At 42.5% G+C, this 17,908-nt stretch overlaps 1 protein-coding gene across 3 annotated transcripts; it reads right to left on the bottom strand.

The window, feature by feature from the left end:
* Positions 1 to 7,296: 7,296 nt before the first annotated feature.
* LOC137877161 (DENN domain-containing protein 2A-like) lies at positions 7,297 to 17,659 on the bottom strand. Of its 3 annotated transcripts, none has more exons than XM_068716888.1 (20): positions 17,462 to 17,659; positions 16,444 to 16,515; positions 14,180 to 15,247; positions 13,900 to 13,991; positions 13,201 to 13,295; positions 12,910 to 13,119; positions 12,575 to 12,668; positions 12,423 to 12,473; positions 12,131 to 12,336; positions 11,492 to 11,601; positions 11,124 to 11,193; positions 10,516 to 10,593; positions 10,246 to 10,386; positions 9,758 to 9,906; positions 8,888 to 9,065; positions 8,712 to 8,753; positions 8,489 to 8,594; positions 8,131 to 8,400; positions 7,964 to 8,050; positions 7,297 to 7,846 (listed from the first exon to the last, which is right to left on the bottom strand). In XM_068716888.1, exons 1-20 carry the CDS (start codon positions 17,491 to 17,493, stop codon positions 7,815 to 7,817), a joined length of 3,183 nt encoding a protein of 1,060 aa, XP_068572989.1. In that variant the 5' UTR covers positions 17,494 to 17,659; the 3' UTR covers positions 7,297 to 7,814. The 3 variants fall into 3 exon arrangements, with proteins under 3 accessions (XP_068572989.1, XP_068572990.1, XP_068572991.1); XM_068716889.1 differs by having other exon boundaries at positions 12,423 to 12,467; XM_068716890.1 differs by lacking the exon at positions 17,462 to 17,659 and adding an exon at positions 16,902 to 17,005.
* Positions 17,660 to 17,908: the final 249 nt, after the last annotated feature.

The raw sequence follows: 17,908 nt of genomic DNA, 5'->3' as shown, positions 1-17,908 counted from the left end.
AGTCTCTGGCCTGTAGTCATTAAACGTCCTTCGTTTGCTCTTTAGCCAAATACACGCTTATGAGCTAAGTGCAATTACACTGCACTTTCCTTTTCAACATTTTCTTCTCACTCTGGACAGTTTTGTACATATCAACTCACAGTTCAGTGGAACATCCTGGGCAGAATTAGCTAAAACCTCTGAGTCTGCACTATCTCTCTCACCCTGTAGTAGAGAGAGACAGGCCCGAGGTGGCTTCCAGCTACCACACACACACACACACACAACTGTGCTTGTCACTCCCAGGACACAGCACAGTCAGTGGCTTGGACGGTACACAGATAAGATAACACACGGCCCAGCCACTTCCCCTTTTCCCACATTTATCAAAACGAGCTCCAGCTACCTCATGTGAACTGTACATACAGTACATTATGTCTGCCATGGTATCTGTCACACATGGTGGTATCTATAAGACTGAAACATGTGACATGTTGCAACCACATGGAGTCCCAATGCAAAAGTTTCCATGCTGCTTTAGGTGATTTCAGTCAGTGGTTTGCACAAACAATTTGACAAATTGCCATATATGTTACAGCTAGAAATATGTCTCTCTCAAGGTCTGACATTATACAAGTAGCTGGATTGCATAGAGACATGCTTTCAGATGCATATTCTTTATTAGGAATAGATAGTCAACATGTTCAGCACCCTGAGCATGTCAGAGTCTTATTGCTATGTGGGTTTTGTGATGACTTGCTCACATCTTTCCAACTACAGAAAGTACTGGTATGGATCCTAATGGTATCTTAATGGTATCTGTCTTTACTGAGAAGAATGGCAGACCAGGGACCTGTTAGTCTGGGGTTCCCAGACTAAGAGGGTAAAGATTTTGTTTTTGCAAAAAAATGTTTTTGACCGCATGTCAATTTAAAATTTTTGATTTTGTCATCTGCCAAGTCCCCCATGGACTTTGCGTGCAGACTGTAGCCATCACCTAACATGTGTGAACACATTCGCCTATGCAGACACCCAGTGTATAAGTAGAACCACATTCACATCCCTATTTCTGTCTCACACCATGTCTACACAGGAGGCACAGTGTTAGCAGCAATTTAGCGCTGCTTATAGACTCTATAAAAGTAAAAGACATTGCCTCTGGGCCTGAAAAGTGAACCCAATGCGGTGAACCTGCATTCTTCCTATATGTCCATAAGGGGGCAACTCCTCTGATTGCAAAAGATCTGATTACATAGGAGTCTTTGAGAAAATTACAAAAAAAAAATACATATTATATGCGAAAATTCTGTACTTACAATCCTCTTACATAAAACATCTAATTCACTGAGACAAAAAACAATACACACCCAGTGTGATGATCTGTGTGTGAATGCCTAAATCACTATGGCAAGAATAAATTGTTCTAGCAGCTCAGCAGTAGATGAGACCTGTAATTCTATCAAAACTGCGCTCAAAATAGTGCACGCACACTCTCTCTCTCACACTCTCTCACACTCACACACACGCACCTCCACTTTATTACTCTACACTCTATGTATTTGCCATGTGCGTGGGAATTCCCTGCCAAACTTTTACTGTTCTTCCCTCTCTCTTTTCTGAACTTGTCAAATCATTTAAAGTGAATACATGTCGCATACATTTTAGTCCTTCATTTTTATAATAATGGATTTTCAGTATTCAAGGCATCGGTCTGAGTCACTGTGGAGTTGTAAAAACCTTGTCTTTGACCTACAATAACTGAATAAAGACCATCCACGATCTGCACCACAGGGGAAAGTTCCATATAACCTTTTCCAGAACTTTCCAGACTTACTGGTTTGAAACCTAGAGGAGCACAAATCACTATGAAGACTGGCTGAAGTGGAACATAAAGGGGACCAAAATCAAACAAAACTTTTTTCTCATCATAGCGTGTCATCGCAAGTGGAGAGCAGCACGAGCCAAAGTATTGCAGTAAAGATACAACAATCAGAGCAAAGCAATAAACTGCACATACAGAGAGTTGATATTATTTTGGCAAGGTGTCTGAGAAACCTGTGGAAGATTTCACGGTTGTCCGAACAAAATGTACAGTATTACTTGTCAAAGAAATAGGTCAAATACTGTTGAATTGTGGCCCTTTTCCAGGCCATTATCATCATTATACAGAGAAGCAATGTGAGCAAATAATAAAAAATCCTAAACCTAAGTGGAGGTGTAGATCATCCTGGACGCACACAGTGACAGCGGCTAAAAGCGCTCCTGTGACAGATAGAGGAAAATAAACATGACCACCAAGAGATAAGCATTTATAATCCTCAGGAATAAATACACAGGGATGATGAATGGCTGAGTGACAGCTTAAAGACAGAGCCTATTTGTATGGGCGTACTTCCTCATGGCAACATTACTCTCAGGCCGCGCGTACAGTTGTCAGGCGTTTTTTTTCTCTCTGCAAATAGCACCACTCTCTCAACACACCCAGTACGCTCTGCATGCCTGCACATTAGTCCTGTTTTTTAAAATGTTGCCCAACAATTGAAATTATAGTCAACATATTAGCACAAGATGCAAAATAATGCCTGATTTCTTGTGCATACACACAAAAAGGCCATAAAACCCACACACACTCAAACGCATGCCTGATAATGTTAATGTGAAAACCACACGTTACTGTATAATCTCCCCATTTATAGCAAACGGTAATTGTCAGTCAAGCTGTTTTATGTCAAGCTGGCCACTGTAAAACTACAAGTGTGCCGGAGTGAGTGCCATTGCAGGTACGAGTGGATCACATTTCATCTAGAATATCTTTTTAGCAGATGGTAGACTTTACAGGAAAAGTTATTATGATTGTTGTGGACTCTGATTGGCAGGCACATTGTTAACGTTGGAAAGCCAGTGTGACGCTGAGAGGAAAGGTGAGAGGTGAAGGAGAGAGCACAAAAAGAAGCGTGTGCACACACAGGTTTGTGAACCAACCAGTCTGCTCATGCATGATTTCAGACACACAACAGTTTATGCATGTGCAAAACAAACAGACATTTCAGCCAGTCATTGTGGGCATGCTGACATGCAGCACCATTGACATTACTTTTAATATACGGTGCATACATTTCACACTCAGAGAGTAAAAAGAGTGCACTAGTAAATAGGGTGTGATTTCGGATCCATCCTTTGTCTTGTTTCATGACGCAACCACTTTCTAGAGCTGCAAATTTTCCGGGCAGATCCTTAGAACAAACAATCGCTTGTCTTCTGCATTGTGCACCATTCTGAGTTCTAGGACACATACAAAGTTACTCAAGTCCACACATACAACCCACATGAAGAGAGATGAGTCTACTGACACGTTTAGACCAGACCACCCAACTACTCTGACAAAGAATCCCCTCGTCTATGTGTGCATGAGTGTGTGTGTGTGTGTGTGTGTGTGTGTGTGTGTGTGTGTGTGTGTGTGTGTGTGTGTGTGTATGTGTGTGTATGTGTGTGAGTGTGTGTGTCCACTCCTCAGGCTCCAGACAGGCTCCTCTCCATGCTCAACGCAGACACAAAGTCAGACGATGTAAGGTGAGATAGGAAAACGTAAAAAATTGAGGGCATGACCCTTTAAAAGGTCCTTTTGAGCTGAATGAGCAAGTGAGAGACCAAGACAGAGAGGAGGATATTAGTGCTTGTCATCAGATACCATGACTAATGGTGGTATAATAGTGGTGTGGATAAATTTGGACACATACAGCAGACCACAGGCCTGACTGACGCACCCTCCGGCCTGGAAATCTATGTGTGTGCCCCCCCCTCCACACACACACACACACACACACACAGTCGCTCTCCCCCCCCCTCTCTCTCTCTCTCTTTAAAAAAAATAATTCTGAGCCTTTCTTGCTAGTTTTCTTTCTTTCACAATTTGAGAATCAAGAGCGAGAAACAGCAGCCACGAAGAAAAAGAAACTCACAACCCACAATGATTTTGCTCTCCTTACACTATTCTGACTTTGCACGTCTCCCTCCCTCCTTCTTTTTCTTCCCACTTCCTCCACTCTTTGCCAGCTTCTGGTCTGCGTCCACAGTTTAAAAGGCTTTGCTGTAACGTGGCGTAGCAGCAGCAAAATGGAAATCCTGCATAACTAACCATTTTTTTCTCTTTGCTGTAGCCTACTCTGCAGCCCTTCACCTCTTCTCTGTCAAATTCACCTCTCCTTTCCTCTCCTGGCCTTTTTCTCCGCTCCCACCTCCTCCTGCCTTGCTGTTGTGTTCTCCATATGGTTCGATGGCTCCTCCTCTGAACGGGGGAAATGATTCAGGCCGCTGGCATGCATGGCAGGGCTGCAGCTGGACACTGCACCTGCAGCTCCAAAAAACAAGCTGACGGGTGCATGTTCGGGAACCTTTTCAATGCATGTGTTTGTGCATGTACTGGGCATGCAGTTTAGCGTGTGTCAAGTATTTTTCCCATACATCAAACTCCTGCTTTTTTTTGCCATTTTTCCTCTCTGTTTCCCACCTTTTTACTTTCCTACTTATTTCTCCTTTGTTATTCTTACACTTGTGCAATCATACAGGCAGCGTAAGGCAATTAATATGACATAGTGTTAAGAAGAGCAGTGTCCCTATAGGTTCCAACCGGGCACAAACAGACTCTATGGGAGCCTGTAAGTACCATATTTGTGTTGTAAAAACAAAAATACCCGAGGCACACAAGCATAATTTGTGCACCATTGCATATGGCACCCTGGGAGTTACCATCATGACCCCAAGCTCTTTAGCAAATTCAACCTGCCAAAACGCCTTTTTGATTGAGGTTTGTGGGAGAGAAGGTATGAAAGAAAATAAAACAGAATGACGGAAAATTACATTGCACTTTTCATTTTGATGGATGGCAAGTGCTGCTTAGTTGCTGCACCTCCCCGCCGCCATAAATTACAACATAAATCACGTAATTAGCAGAGGCAACCTCCAGAGGGTTTCTAAATGCAAGTTTGCAAGCCTTGGAATGAGGTCAGTAAATCTCCGGAGAGACTTTATAATTGAATTGGTTGTTGGTTTTAATGGACCGTGATGTTTGCATGATTGTCTTTCTGCTGAGATTAATAGGCATAACTGCATTGGCACATTGCAACGCTGAGTTTTGCAGCAGGTTCTCTCTTGCAGGTAGATGTTTTCAATTACCAGCATAATGTGGTATCACATGTGCAGCAGCTCTTAAAGGTTGTAATCCAGTCAGGTAATAGGGATCTGTGAAAGGCACTTTAAAAGGGAAGATTAGAGTTTCAACAAGCTATTGTTGTTTCTAAGTGGCAGAGAAAGGTGCTCTCTCTCCCTGACTAAAAACGCATGACATCTGCAGTGGTGAGAGATATTCCACAGGGAGGTTTGCTGTGGAAATACACCAGTGCAGGATGTAAGGTTTTGGGGGTCAACCCCTGCTGGCTAGAATTAATGGAAACCATAATTACCTCCGCACTAACGAGCCGGTTGTCTTAAGCCGCGGCCAGGTGTTTAACAGGAAACAGTGTGTGACAATTTGGGTTTGCTGTTCACCCATCTGCACCCAAAGACAGTGTGTGAGCAAACATTTTGGCAGCCGTCAGCGCTCGTCTCTCACCACATCCATCCATCTTCCTGAGACGCCTCCTGTCCCACAGCACCACAGCTTTCCCACCTTGGGAGCCAGATAGGAAGCTGCAGTATGGTTTTCACATTTGCTACTCCATGACAGCTTCACTGAACATGTGTGTTTTAGAGCTGTGGGTCCCCAACTTTTTTTTTGTCTGATGTACCCCAACAACCCTGTCAGATGAGCTCAACTGCCCTTCATCGACAGCAATCCAAATGTGTTCATTTGAATTGATTTTAAACTGGATGTTATCTAAAAGTATTGGTTATATAACAGTAGGTGTTGCTCCAATATTTTTTTCATTCATAATTGCTGCTACTGGATGAAGCAGCAAAAGGTGGACGTATCCACCCTTTACTTTTCCTTTTAGCTATGTATTAGCCATTATCCAATACTTTTAGCTATCTAACGTTATTTCAACTGCACAGCCTACTTTTAACCAACTATTTCATCTATTTAGCCATTACTATTAGCTAACTATTAACAACTGATAACGGTTACTATTGAATTTGCTAATTTATTTTAGCAAAGAGTTTAAAACTGTTTTTTCATATTTCTTAAAGGGACAGTTCGACCCAAAATTGACAAACATTTTTCCTCTTAGCGCTATTTATCAATCTAGATCTCGGTTACTTAAGATAATCCACAGACCTTGTTATGATACTCCACAATGGTTCAGTGTACCCAGTGGCAAATGCAGAAGTGCTCCTTGGGGTGCAAGTACCCCTGGGTGGTCATCATTGTTTTAGAGTATGTACAATTATGAGCCTGTATCTGTTTGACATGTTTTGTACTCTCTGTGCATCTGTGTGTATGCATCAACATCTGTGTCAGCAGGTGTGTGTGAACTTGCCACTAACAAGATGACAGATTGGGTTGCTGTGCAAGGCCCTGGGGGCCCCTTGGGCTTGCTCAGCAGTCACAAACTGAGCGCACTGGTCCTCAGACAATACACTACTATGCTCTGCTCTGCACCTGTGTTGTGTTTTCATGCTGACAAAGATGTGCTTTCCTCTTCGTGGGCTAAAGATCTGCGTTGTTTCCATGACTCAGAGACTAAAATAGTAAAGCTGCCACCAACTCTGAACCGAAGCTCTTTGTAGTAAAAAGGCCAAATAACTTTGAGCACACAAACACAGTGAATGGTTAGCAAATGGGCGGTATGCGGATTACTCACTGTGTAAAACTGACACACAAATGCTGAGTGAACGCAATTAACTTGGCTTTGATTTTCAGCTCAGGATTTTGCAGTGTGTAATAAAATACAAATACTTTGAGCACAGTGTCATTGTATACCGTATGTTCTTACCATCAACCGTTTATAATCTACAAATTGGAGGTAGATGAGAGAAGATATTTACAAAGTTTACAATGATGACATCCAAATGCAAACGTATGTAATGCATTGATTATATGAGCCATTTTTTTCAATGGGGGGGGACACAGTAACTCACCACTTCAAGTTCAAAACACCAAACAGAGAATATTTATCTATTTGTTTTATTTTATTAATTTACTTGTGATGTTGTCACTGCTATGATAAAAACAAATGTAAGCATTAAAGAGCAGGAAAGCAGGTCTGTGTTATTTTCTGGTCAGTCACTGACAATGTCAAGATCATCTAGTCAAATAAAACAAACTACTGCCCCCTTGTGGATGTAGAGAGTGCAGTGACTGTGGACTTTTAAGTCAAGTTACAGTGAAAGGTTACCTATCATACTTCCTAATGTCCATACTCATCAAACCATTCAGTGACCCCTTGTGTCGTTTGCACTCTATACTCATTTATTCAGGTTTTCCCTTTAATTTGCCAGCCATATGTATCTTACAACATTATACCTCAGACTATTTTAATCTTCATACATTGTGTTATTTGTGCTCATGAATGTTGTTGCCTGAAGAATGTAATCTAAAAAACGAACCAACCAGGAACCTCTTAAGTATGTCTACAGTCCCATGTTTCATTATAAATGTGAAATACAGCAGGATTTTCCTTGTTGGGGATTCACTACAGCTTCACTGTGTCCATCATGAGTCCTTGAGTATAAGTCTCACACGGTGACACAGATGAGGAGGCGTGAACGAGCGTATCTAAAAAATAAAAGCACTCAAGTGATCATTTCTTTTGTTGAATTTCTGCAGTTTGTGAAGTCTTTCCTTGTTTCAGTGCTTCTTCTTTTTAGTTTGTGTCTCTTTGAGTGCAATTATAGTGGTCTTATTTCTTGGAAAGAAATTTAATTTTGTTTCCTAGAGCAAAGGAAAAAAAACAAGAGTGATTTGAGGTGAGAATGAGCCTACTGTAGATTGTTATCACAGAGTTTATTTTACTACAAGAAAGAAAGAACAGCTCAGAAACAAACTTACCCAAGCCTTTTAGAAACCTGTTAACCCTCCGGTGTTCATTCTCGTGGATGGAGTCCAGATACTCCTGCACCCTCGCTTCAAACAGTCCTGATGAAAGAGAAAGAATCATGAATCACTGGATCAGCTCCCCAGCAGCCGGTCCTCTTGTTTTCACTGCAGCTCTTTACCTCTCAGAGCCTGCCTGTGGAGCTCTCTCTCCTGGATGAACCAGACGAACATCTGGGTCTCCATGAAGACCTCCAGGAAGCGACGCACAGTCTTTGACGGGATTGCTTTACGAAAACCCTCGCGCTGGAAAGAGCAGGGGACCGGGGAGGAGGAAGAGGACGAATAGCCGTCTTCCCGTTCCCCTGTGATGAAGAGTGGATAGTGGCCTACCAGCTCCACAAAGAAACGCACGAAGGCCTCGGACACAACGGTGCTAAGATGACCAGAATCTGAAGAGAAGAAGATGAACTTGCTCAGTTGCAAAATAGTAGCTTTTATAGCTAGTTTTCAGGGTCAGTCCTTGATATGTGTCCCCACCAGGTGTGTCTTCTCCTCTCTCATTAACCAGCTCTCTTCTCCTCTCCAGAACAGTCTCCAGGGCTGATTGGAGCTTAGAGGGCAGGATGGAGTCCTCATCGTCCAACTAAACGTGACAAACAGGATAGAAAACTGATTTGTAGGTGAGTTAAGGATGGAATCATTTGTTCCACATCCATACAGATCATGCAGAGCCATATATGTGACACAACACATGACCTACTTGTCTGAGAAATCGACTGTTTCCAAGATCCACAACCAGAACCTGAGCACAGAGAGCCTTAATTATTGTTGCTGCATTGATGTGATACATCTGTTCACAGCTGCAAATAAGTATATTTTTTCTTTAAATGACTCAAGTTTCTCTGCACAACTGCCTAGAATTAGTGCCCTTCTGACCTCCTCCAGGGGCAGCTCAGTGAGCTGGGGCAGGGAGCTGGACAGCAGGCCAACGATGAACGGGGTTGGAGTGCAGACGATGTCGAGCATGGCCGAGGGCAGCACGGGGATGTAGGTGTGCTGCCACACAAAGGGGTAAAGCAGCGCCACGACAGCATGGCAGCACTGGGAGAGAGTACTGCAAGGACAGACACAGGGAGAATAAGTGGAGGGCAATCAGATATTATCAAATGATGATGAGCACATAAGGGAACGCTTTTCATTGCGTGTTTAAAGTCTTTATAGTAGATCTTTTTCTGGATGAGAGATAGAGAGAGAGAGAAAGAGAGAGAGACACGGGGGGATAGAGGGAGAGGCAGAGGAAGATACAGCAAGTAAGTAATACTCATTCTCACCACATGAGGGGGCTATGGTTTTAAATACAGTCTAATACAGTGAATATTCCCCACGGTAACATTTCCCAGAGAGAAAAAGTAAAAGAAAGAAAGCAAAGTTACATACTTCTTTCATTTACGTCACTCAACTTGACATTCCACTACTGTGACCGCTCTCTCTGACTCCCACTGGCTTTCTCCTGCAGAACAAGCAATCCAGCCCCAGCACAACAACAACTCAACAGACTGACCTCAAAACATCTCTTTGGCGTGTTCTCTGAATAAAATTGGGACTGCCTTAAATTTATGTTAAATATGAGGATCTGGACCACCCGTGTTTCTTTCTAACTTCATAATGAAAACATTCCTGGGGCTTGAACTTAATATCTGCCGACTCCATAATTACATAAAGGATGGAAGAAGGATGTTCAGTGCAACCTCATATTGGGCTGTTGTGTAAGCCTACAGGAGCAATGGCTCCAGTGGAGGGACCGACCTGAGCTTGTCAGCGGTGAAGATGACCCTTCGCTCCAGCAGCAGAGACCCCAACACCCGGAGGAGCAGGCGCAGACTCAGACAGGAGAACAGGCACTCAAAGTCCACGTGCTCCAGGCGCGAGTCAGAGGGCCGACAGAGCTCCATCACCTGGGATCAAGATGGATAAATCTACAAAGTTATAACACACCATGAATACTGGTTAAAAAATAGTTTTTTGTTTTTTACCTTTATCGAACATATGAATGTGAAATTATACATTATTTTTAATTGTTAGAACAAAAATGTATCACACACTCCCATCAAATGAGTGTCTTGTAGAATAGATTAAGTGTACTGTACGTCACTTTAATCTATTCTTCCTCCCATTTAAAATGCTGTTAAATGGGAGGAAGGGACGAGGGCAGGCTAACTTGAAATTCTGACAATCAAATCCATTTTACAGAAACAGGTTAACAGGGTTAATTTCAATATTCTAGTGTCAGTCACCTCAGTGCCTGAGCCAGGGAGGAAAGTTTTGATGGTGATGGTTCTGCCTGGAGCTGGAAACTGAGCCTCCATGATGGCTCTCATAAAAGGCTGCACAAGGGCTGGAGACAAAACCCTCCGCCTCTCCACCTCATCCAGCACCTACAGTACACACACACACACACACACACACACACACACACACACACACACACACACACGCCTTGTAAATTTGCTCAATTACTTTTATGTCAACAATATTATGAGAGAGAACCAGTGAGAGTGGTTTACCTTGGAAAACAGGTTGAAACAGCCGAGGTGACTGACAATACAGTAGACTTCTGGTAGACGTTTACCTTTTCCACTGGGCTGAAAAGAGAGGGAGGATGTTTACTTGCTGCTGTTGTTCTGGGAAAAAGTCAGAAACATTAACCTTTCGAATGTATTCATTATTCGGAATTCAGTTTAACGACCATGTATTTTTGGACGTCAACAACTGGTTTTTTTTAGTATTTAAGTCAAAATATGTTGCTAAAATCCTAAAGAATAATGTAATCTGTCCCGAAGAGTTGCAATGTTTCAACATGACAGAGGCCACATAAACTTTTGTAAAATGAAAACATATAACTATACTATACTATCAACAGCACTGAAACTAACATATACTGTAGAAATAGACAGACAGAAACAAATGCAAACGCACAGACACACACACACACACACACACACACACACACACACACACTCTCACACACTTCCTCTCAGACTCTCAGATGGACTATTTTCCCACAGGCACGTTGACTATTTTGGCACGGTTATTTACTCAGCCGTCATCGTGGTATTTAGCCACTTCCTGTTCAGTAGCAGCGCACTTATTTATTCAAGTCATTTCTATTTACCAGTAAACGCCGGCAGTATCCGAACCTCCTGCTCCCATCTTCTCCAGTCAAAACAAAGGAGAACATCTCACTATGAGGGATGACCCACAACAGATACACAAATAAACATGTGATTAGTATATTTTGATTGTACATATGAGAAATATACATAGATAGTTATGTTCATACAAACTGACATAAGGGACTCATACATCATCCAGCAGTCATGTCTATCATGGGTTAAACAGCAAGTCTTCTAGTGGTAATAAAAGTTATCCAATACTGAGCTGCTATGGGAGAGAAATTACTCTTTTCTTGACCATTAAATTATCTTAAATGTATGTGGCATTTCATAAACAGTAGCATTGCGGTAACTTTTACACTCTCACCTTGGGTAGTTCTCCACCGGCTCCCAGTCTTCTGCATCTGGGAAACAGAACTGAGGAATGATCCTCAGCTGATCCTCCGTCTCCCTCATGAACTTGAAGCTCCGCTCCAGCTGCAACATAACGAAAGTTGTAAGTTTGTATTTGCAACTTTCGTGCATTTTCTTTAACTTAATGTCCACCATTATTTCATGCATATTTGTCCGCAATCAACCGGTAAAGGCTTGCATGTACTAGGAATTAGGATAGATAAAATGTTACTGTATGAACAAAAAACTTCTCTCTCTTCCTTTTTCAGCTTTTTGTAGTTAGAGAATCTAGCCTGGTTGAATCGGCATCAGTTACTATTGACTATTGTCTGGCTGAGGCTAAAGACATTTGTATTTTGAGGCATTAGGTCTCAAAAGTTAAAGTGGTACTTCTGGTATTTTTTACATTGCACCTCCATGAAGTTTGTGGACTCACAAGAGAAAGATGTTTAAAGAATGGACAAAAATCAATGCAGCAGAATTTTTTGTCCGAAATGTGAGTCCAAAAACAGAAGACTGGATCCGACATTTCCTGAGTAGTGATGATGATTACATGATGAGTTAAATTTGTGGTTTGGCCCTGTAAAACAAGATGGCAAGTAAACATTCTAACCTTCAGGGGAAACTGCTGTGTGACCTCCGGCAGATAGTGGACACCGACTTTCGACTTCTGCAGCGACACAACTAGAAAATACTCAAAGAGCCGACGCTTGTGGAGCTCCTGGTCCAGAGAGCTGTTTCCGGTGTTGGTGCCGTTGTAGTGGGCCTGGCTTGGTTTGCTCAGTATGGACTTGACTGACCTGAGACGCTGACGATGAGCTGGAGAAGAGGAAAGTAAGATACAGCAAGGTTATGAATTGAAGATGTCAAACGGTGTAAAAAAAGAAATGCTCTGTGTAATCTACCTTTTGCTCTTTCTTCAACTTCACTCTCAGAGTCGCTATTCTCATCTGTAACTGCAAACAAAAGTCATGTTTCTTAAGCCACAACTTTATTTATTTATTTACATTATAGGCATTAGAAAAAGTTTTTAAAAGTTTAATTTCAGCATCATCACCTCTCCCTGAGCTTGTCTCAGCGTAATGATAGATCCTTCGTAGATGTTTCTTCCCGGTCCGAGCCTCAAAGATGCTATTGATTCTTAGTACAACCTGTTGGGGTAAAGCTCTGAATCAGTGGGATTGAATACATCAGCATATCTTTCACCAAGGATGAGAAGAAAACACAAATTCATAATAATTCAGCACCTACAGAGGAACCTGGTAGCCACACTTGATTTAGATTAAATATCTGTAAGTAATATGGTAAGCATTAGGGTTGTAGGATAAAATGTCTACTCTAGTTCAGGGATTTCTGGGTAAGAAAATACATATACAGCTCTCAAACACACACCGTTGGTATCCTGCGACAGGTGCGGCTGTAGGGATCTCCGGACACCCAGGAAGTGTGTTCAGGCCCAGCGGGGGTGGAGGGAGGGCTAAGCTGGGGTGGAGATGAAACGCCCCCGCTGCTGGTGATGCGGGGCAACTGGTTGGTTCTCCGCAGGTCCAGCAGCTTGAAGCTTCTGCCTGAATTCTGCCTGAAGAAGCCAGGCCTTGAGGTCTACAGACAAAGAAAAAACACAGTTTTATAGTCATTTGGAAAAGAAGTGGTGTCATTATGCTTGGCTTGTTTTGCAAGAACCTTGGTGGCATCAGCGCCAGGAGAGGAGGGCAAAGACTGCTGGGAGCATTGACTCTCCAACTCTATGTCCTCATATGGGTTCTCTTTAGACGAGTCTGGAGGGAAACCAAAGATGGCAATGTCTAACACGTGTTTATAGGTATTTCTCAAAGTTCAAACAAAATTGCTATTCTGATATTTTTAGGCTGAAGCTGCCAGTAGAAATATCCTTTATCTATGTCATACAACATCATTTTCTGCAGTCATGATAGAGTGGAAAAACATTTAATCCATGTGGTAACACATTGGTTTCTTGAACATACCAGGGACATATTCATGAGCTGTAGCCCTGTTTTACAGTTTACATCTTAGTTTGAATATAGGGGTATAGTTCGACAATTTGGCAAATACCATTATTACCTTTTTTTAGTGGCCCATAACTATGAGGCTACAGCCGAGAGACAGTTAGCTTAGCTTAGCACAAAGACTGAAAGCGGGGAAACGGCAAAACCTGGCTCTGCCGACCAGGAAAACTCCAGGGAGGCACTGCACCACAGCCAACAAATAGTCAAGCACATAACCTTCCCTAAAACCACAAATTGGCAAGCTGACTCTCCCTGTTTCACGTCTTCATGCAAAGCTACTCTTCTCATCGAACTCTTGGTGAGAGAGCAAATAAGTGTATTTAAAAAGGGGAATCAGTAATGGACAATGTCTAACCTGGGATGTCTTCATAGTGATGTTCCTGAGACAGTGAGCAAGAGAAGAGCGGGCTAGTTGACCCTGCGAGGTCTTCAAACTCAAAGGATTTCCTGTCATGGGGAACAGAAAAGTGTGAATGAGGGAAGATGTTTAAATGTATTTAAGTGGATTTTTTTCTCATTCCTTGTAACATCAGGTCTAACTGTTACTATGGCCACACAACTATATGTTGTGTTCTATATTGGTTTAGCTCTGGCTAGTATATGAGCCACAAATTACATTTGTGTTCCCTCTATACCTGTTGACGTTGTCTCTGACTCTTTCTCCCCTGGGTCTCCCGTAGACACCAGATGGAGGTTTTGAGGAAGTCTTTGTAGTGATGGAGGGCAGTGGGGGGAGGTTCCTCTGCTCTCTCCCCTTCCTCTGACTCTTCCCAATGGGGGCGCTGGCTGGGTGCTCAAAGGTGCGTTGGGGTTTGGGGACCGGGTTGATGGGAGGCGCCCCTGGCTCTGTGTACACATTCTCCCAGTGCTGCTTCCCTTGCGCGGCACTAGTGTGACCCACCTGTTTGTCCTGCCTCGGTGGACTGAAGTAGTTTCCAAGCTCCGGAGGGGTTTTCCCGTGGTTCTCCCCCATAGCCTCCAGGTTTTTAAAAAGGGTGAATACAGATCTCTTCTCCTGGCTGGTTTGTTCTGCTGTTCTTCTTTCATTGCTTTTCCTCAACGTCCCCACTGGCTGCTGCATTGCTACTGTAGGCGAACAAGGCCTTGAACCAACAAGCTTTTTTAAGTTCTCTTTCTCGTGATCTTGCTTTTCCTTGTGCACGACTCTGCCGCTATCCTCCCCTTTGTGGTTTTCACTGGGCTTGCCGCTTCTTTGCTGTTTCCCAGTTTCAACAGGTGAACAAGGCCTTGAATCCCTAAGATTTCCAACATTCTCTTTCCCAGGATTTTCCTTTTCCTTATAAGCCACTCTCCTGCAACTCTCTGCACTCAGCTCATCAGAAGTTTTACTGGTTTTTGTGAAGGATTCTGTCCTTTTTATGCCGGCGCACTGGCCCAAAGAACCTGAAGTAACGGGTGAATGTGTGGGTTCCTTCCCCTCCCACAGAGAAATCTTGTCCTTGATGTTGCCTCCATTGGATCTGGGGAGCTTGTTGCTCACCAAGAGAGTGTTCTCATTGCTGTGAGGGTCGAAGCTCGGCCTCCTGTGAGCCATCGTGGGTGATTCTCCCTGCTGGTTGCTCAGGTTGTCTAGTGGGGTGAAGGGGAGTTTTGGTGCACCCTCTCTTCTTTTCCCAGCTTTCTTGTTTTCTCCTAAAGAGATATGGAAATCACTTCTCTCACCAGCACAGCCCTTCTTTACCCTGAACACGCAAAGAAAAGACACGGCCACTGGATGTTACAAACTTACACATCAACATAAATTTAAATACACAACATCAAACCATTCAAATAGGATTACAAACTCGTGTGCTGCAGATTTTAATAAATATATTGACACAATGATCAGTATCACTAACTGCCACATTTACTGCACAGTGCACACCTCCCACCAACCTACAGCTTTTCCTGTGAGGTCAACAAAATGTACCACGTAGTTTAACTTTGTGATCTGTGAACATGTTTTAAATTTGTTATTTTCAAGGTCTTTCTAGAGACGGGCATTGGCAATGAGCAGTTAATGTTGTGATAAATGGCATTGGATAATTGTGCAATTATCTGTGTATATTGTGTTTGGCCCTGTCAAATAAACATGAAATGAAGTCAGTTAACACTTGACTACCACTTTTTGCCTTTGAGAGTGTGAAACCTAGCTGAAATAGCAACCTAAAAAAAAGTGATAAACAGTTAAAATAGCTCAAAGTAATGGATAAGTGTTTTCAATAGTTAGCTAGATATATTGGACAAACAACTTAATCAATTGTATGAAAACAATTTTTTTATAATATCTTCTTTTTTTTAAAGGAAAGGAACTTAAAAAATCAATTGAAATTTTGACAGTTGGTGATGGATTCTTGAGCTCATCTGAGGGGTTTCAGAAGAAAAACAAAAAATGTAGAGAACCAACGTTTTACAGATTTTCTCAGTAAAACACATCCTTCTAAATGATGACTAAATCATTGATTGTCTGAAGTAAATTTAAAAAAATGCAATAATATGCTAACAAAGGGCTAAGTTACTGACTGCTATCATAGTTTCCTAGACTTCCATACAGTCACTGAGACTGCCAGTTAGGGGACACTTTGTCTTTTTCTGGCGACAGTGGGAACATTCCGCCTGAGAGTAAATGCCAGAGGACAAGGCTATGACCAAGCATCTCCTTCTCATCAGCCTCGCTAAATAAACACATACTTGGACCGGGGCCCATTTCATCAAACTGTTATGTTTTAATAAATAAACAGCAGGAAATGGGAAAGACCTTCTCTGACTTCTCCTTCATGGATGTGACGAATAAAGGGCAACTTACATCGTGTTACTTATTTCTCAGGAGGAAATTGTGATGAAAGTGTCCATCTCCTACAGGGACAATGTTCACTGATGGAGCTGTTCTCATACAAACCTGTTGACCGTGGAGTAGATGCAGTCTGGCGTGATTGTCATTCTCTTAGTGGCCGCCATGATCACTGTACACCTGAGACGAAGATAGAGAGGAAAGCATCTTAAGCTGAATGTGGCATTCAGAATCTACATATTAAAAAAATGTTTTGGTATCCAGTCTGGTTTGGCTCCAACTGACAATTACCGTCAGGCTTTTTTTTTTACTGAGACTGAATACATCTGCACACACTTTTTATTTTTTCACTCTATGGGTCAACATGAGATTAAGGTTTGTAACATTTTAGGCAGTGTGGCCATCATTCACAGCTGGTAATGTTATTCGTGGGCCAGCTGGGCAGACTCAAGGCAAAACATGACGGCCTGTGAAACTCCCTCGAGCTGTTCGCCACACGCACCAACATTTCAACAGTTCCCTTTCTTTTCATTAAGTGCTCCTTATTCTCCTCACAGGAGACCAACCTTTGCTCCGCTCTGCCTTCCACTTCTTGACTCTCGTACTTTTCACATCTCTCAGGCCAATGTTTCAAAGTTCAGTGACCTCCAAGATAGTGCTTGGTAATTTCCCAGCAATGAGGCCGTTGTCATCATTTGTTTAGTTGATATTTGGCCCGAATGACGGTGTGCATGATCAGAGGGACTGCATGCAGCCCTGAAAGATGGTGGCTGTCGCTGATTAGCTGGGAAACAGATTCAGCTACATAGTTACTGTGTGATAAAGACAGAGCTGCTTTATTAATCAAAGCGGTCGCAGTTATCATTACCCTAGAGGTTGCTTTCACAAAATGCCTATGACCTCCCAGAAAGGTTTACCTTGAGAAATATACCACATCTTATTTTCTCCTATTCTGACTTTTTTTCTCAGTTTTTTAGAAGACTAAGTAGAACATATATCTCTCAATTAAATTAACAATGAAACCCCATTATTCTCATAACACTGAGTGAAAATATGGGCCAACACGGCCCGTGGAAATCCCACTCATTTTGTATATTGAACACACAAAATCAAAGCAGTTTCTTACCTCATTCTGTCGTAAAGTTTCCATGTTTTCATTAGTGAAATGGGAGCATAATGCAACCGATGCTGCTGTAACGGTATCCATTGATAGAACCTCTTCTAAACAGTCTGCATTAGGTTTTCTAGCTCGAGTTAAGCCTTGAAGCGAGTTGTCAGAGGTTTAATTGAGAATAGAGACTGTATGCTTCTCTCCCTGTCTCTTCTCCAATCTTCAAATTTCATTCACTCTTTCTCTCCCCACACAGAATATGACTTCCTCTCCCTCTCCCCCCCTCTCGCTCTCTCTTTCTCTCCCTCCCCCTGTCTGTCCCTCGCTCTTTCTTAATGTATGTCTTTCTATCTGCTGACTGTCCCTCTCATAGCTGACATTACGAACAAGATAGAATGAATGAATGACTCGTGAAACAGACTGAAGCTACTTAAATATCATAATCTTGCCCACAAGTTGCAG

This window comes from Cebidichthys violaceus, unplaced genomic scaffold (genome assembly GCF_023349555.1).
Source record: "Cebidichthys violaceus isolate CVI_PGR_0920_01 unplaced genomic scaffold, fCebVio1.0.p SCAF_21, whole genome shotgun sequence".
NCBI classification, from domain to species: Eukaryota; Metazoa; Chordata; class Actinopteri; order Perciformes; family Stichaeidae; genus Cebidichthys; species Cebidichthys violaceus.
The sequence above is the reverse complement of the archived record's forward strand: the minus strand, read 5'-3'. Positions and strand labels throughout refer to the sequence as shown.

Coding starts and splice junctions, on each gene's coding strand:
- LOC137877161 (XM_068716888.1), bottom strand. CDS start 17,493: ATGAAAACATGGAAACTTTACGACAGAATGAG. Junction 13,120..13,200: donor CTGGCGCTGATGCCACCAAG/GTTCTTGCAAAA, acceptor CTTTGTCTGTAG/ACCTCAAGGCCTGGCTTCTT. Junction 9,066..9,757: donor TTCACCGCTGACAAGCTCAG/GTCGGTCCCTCC, acceptor CTGTCCTTGCAG/TACTCTCTCCCAGTGCTGCC.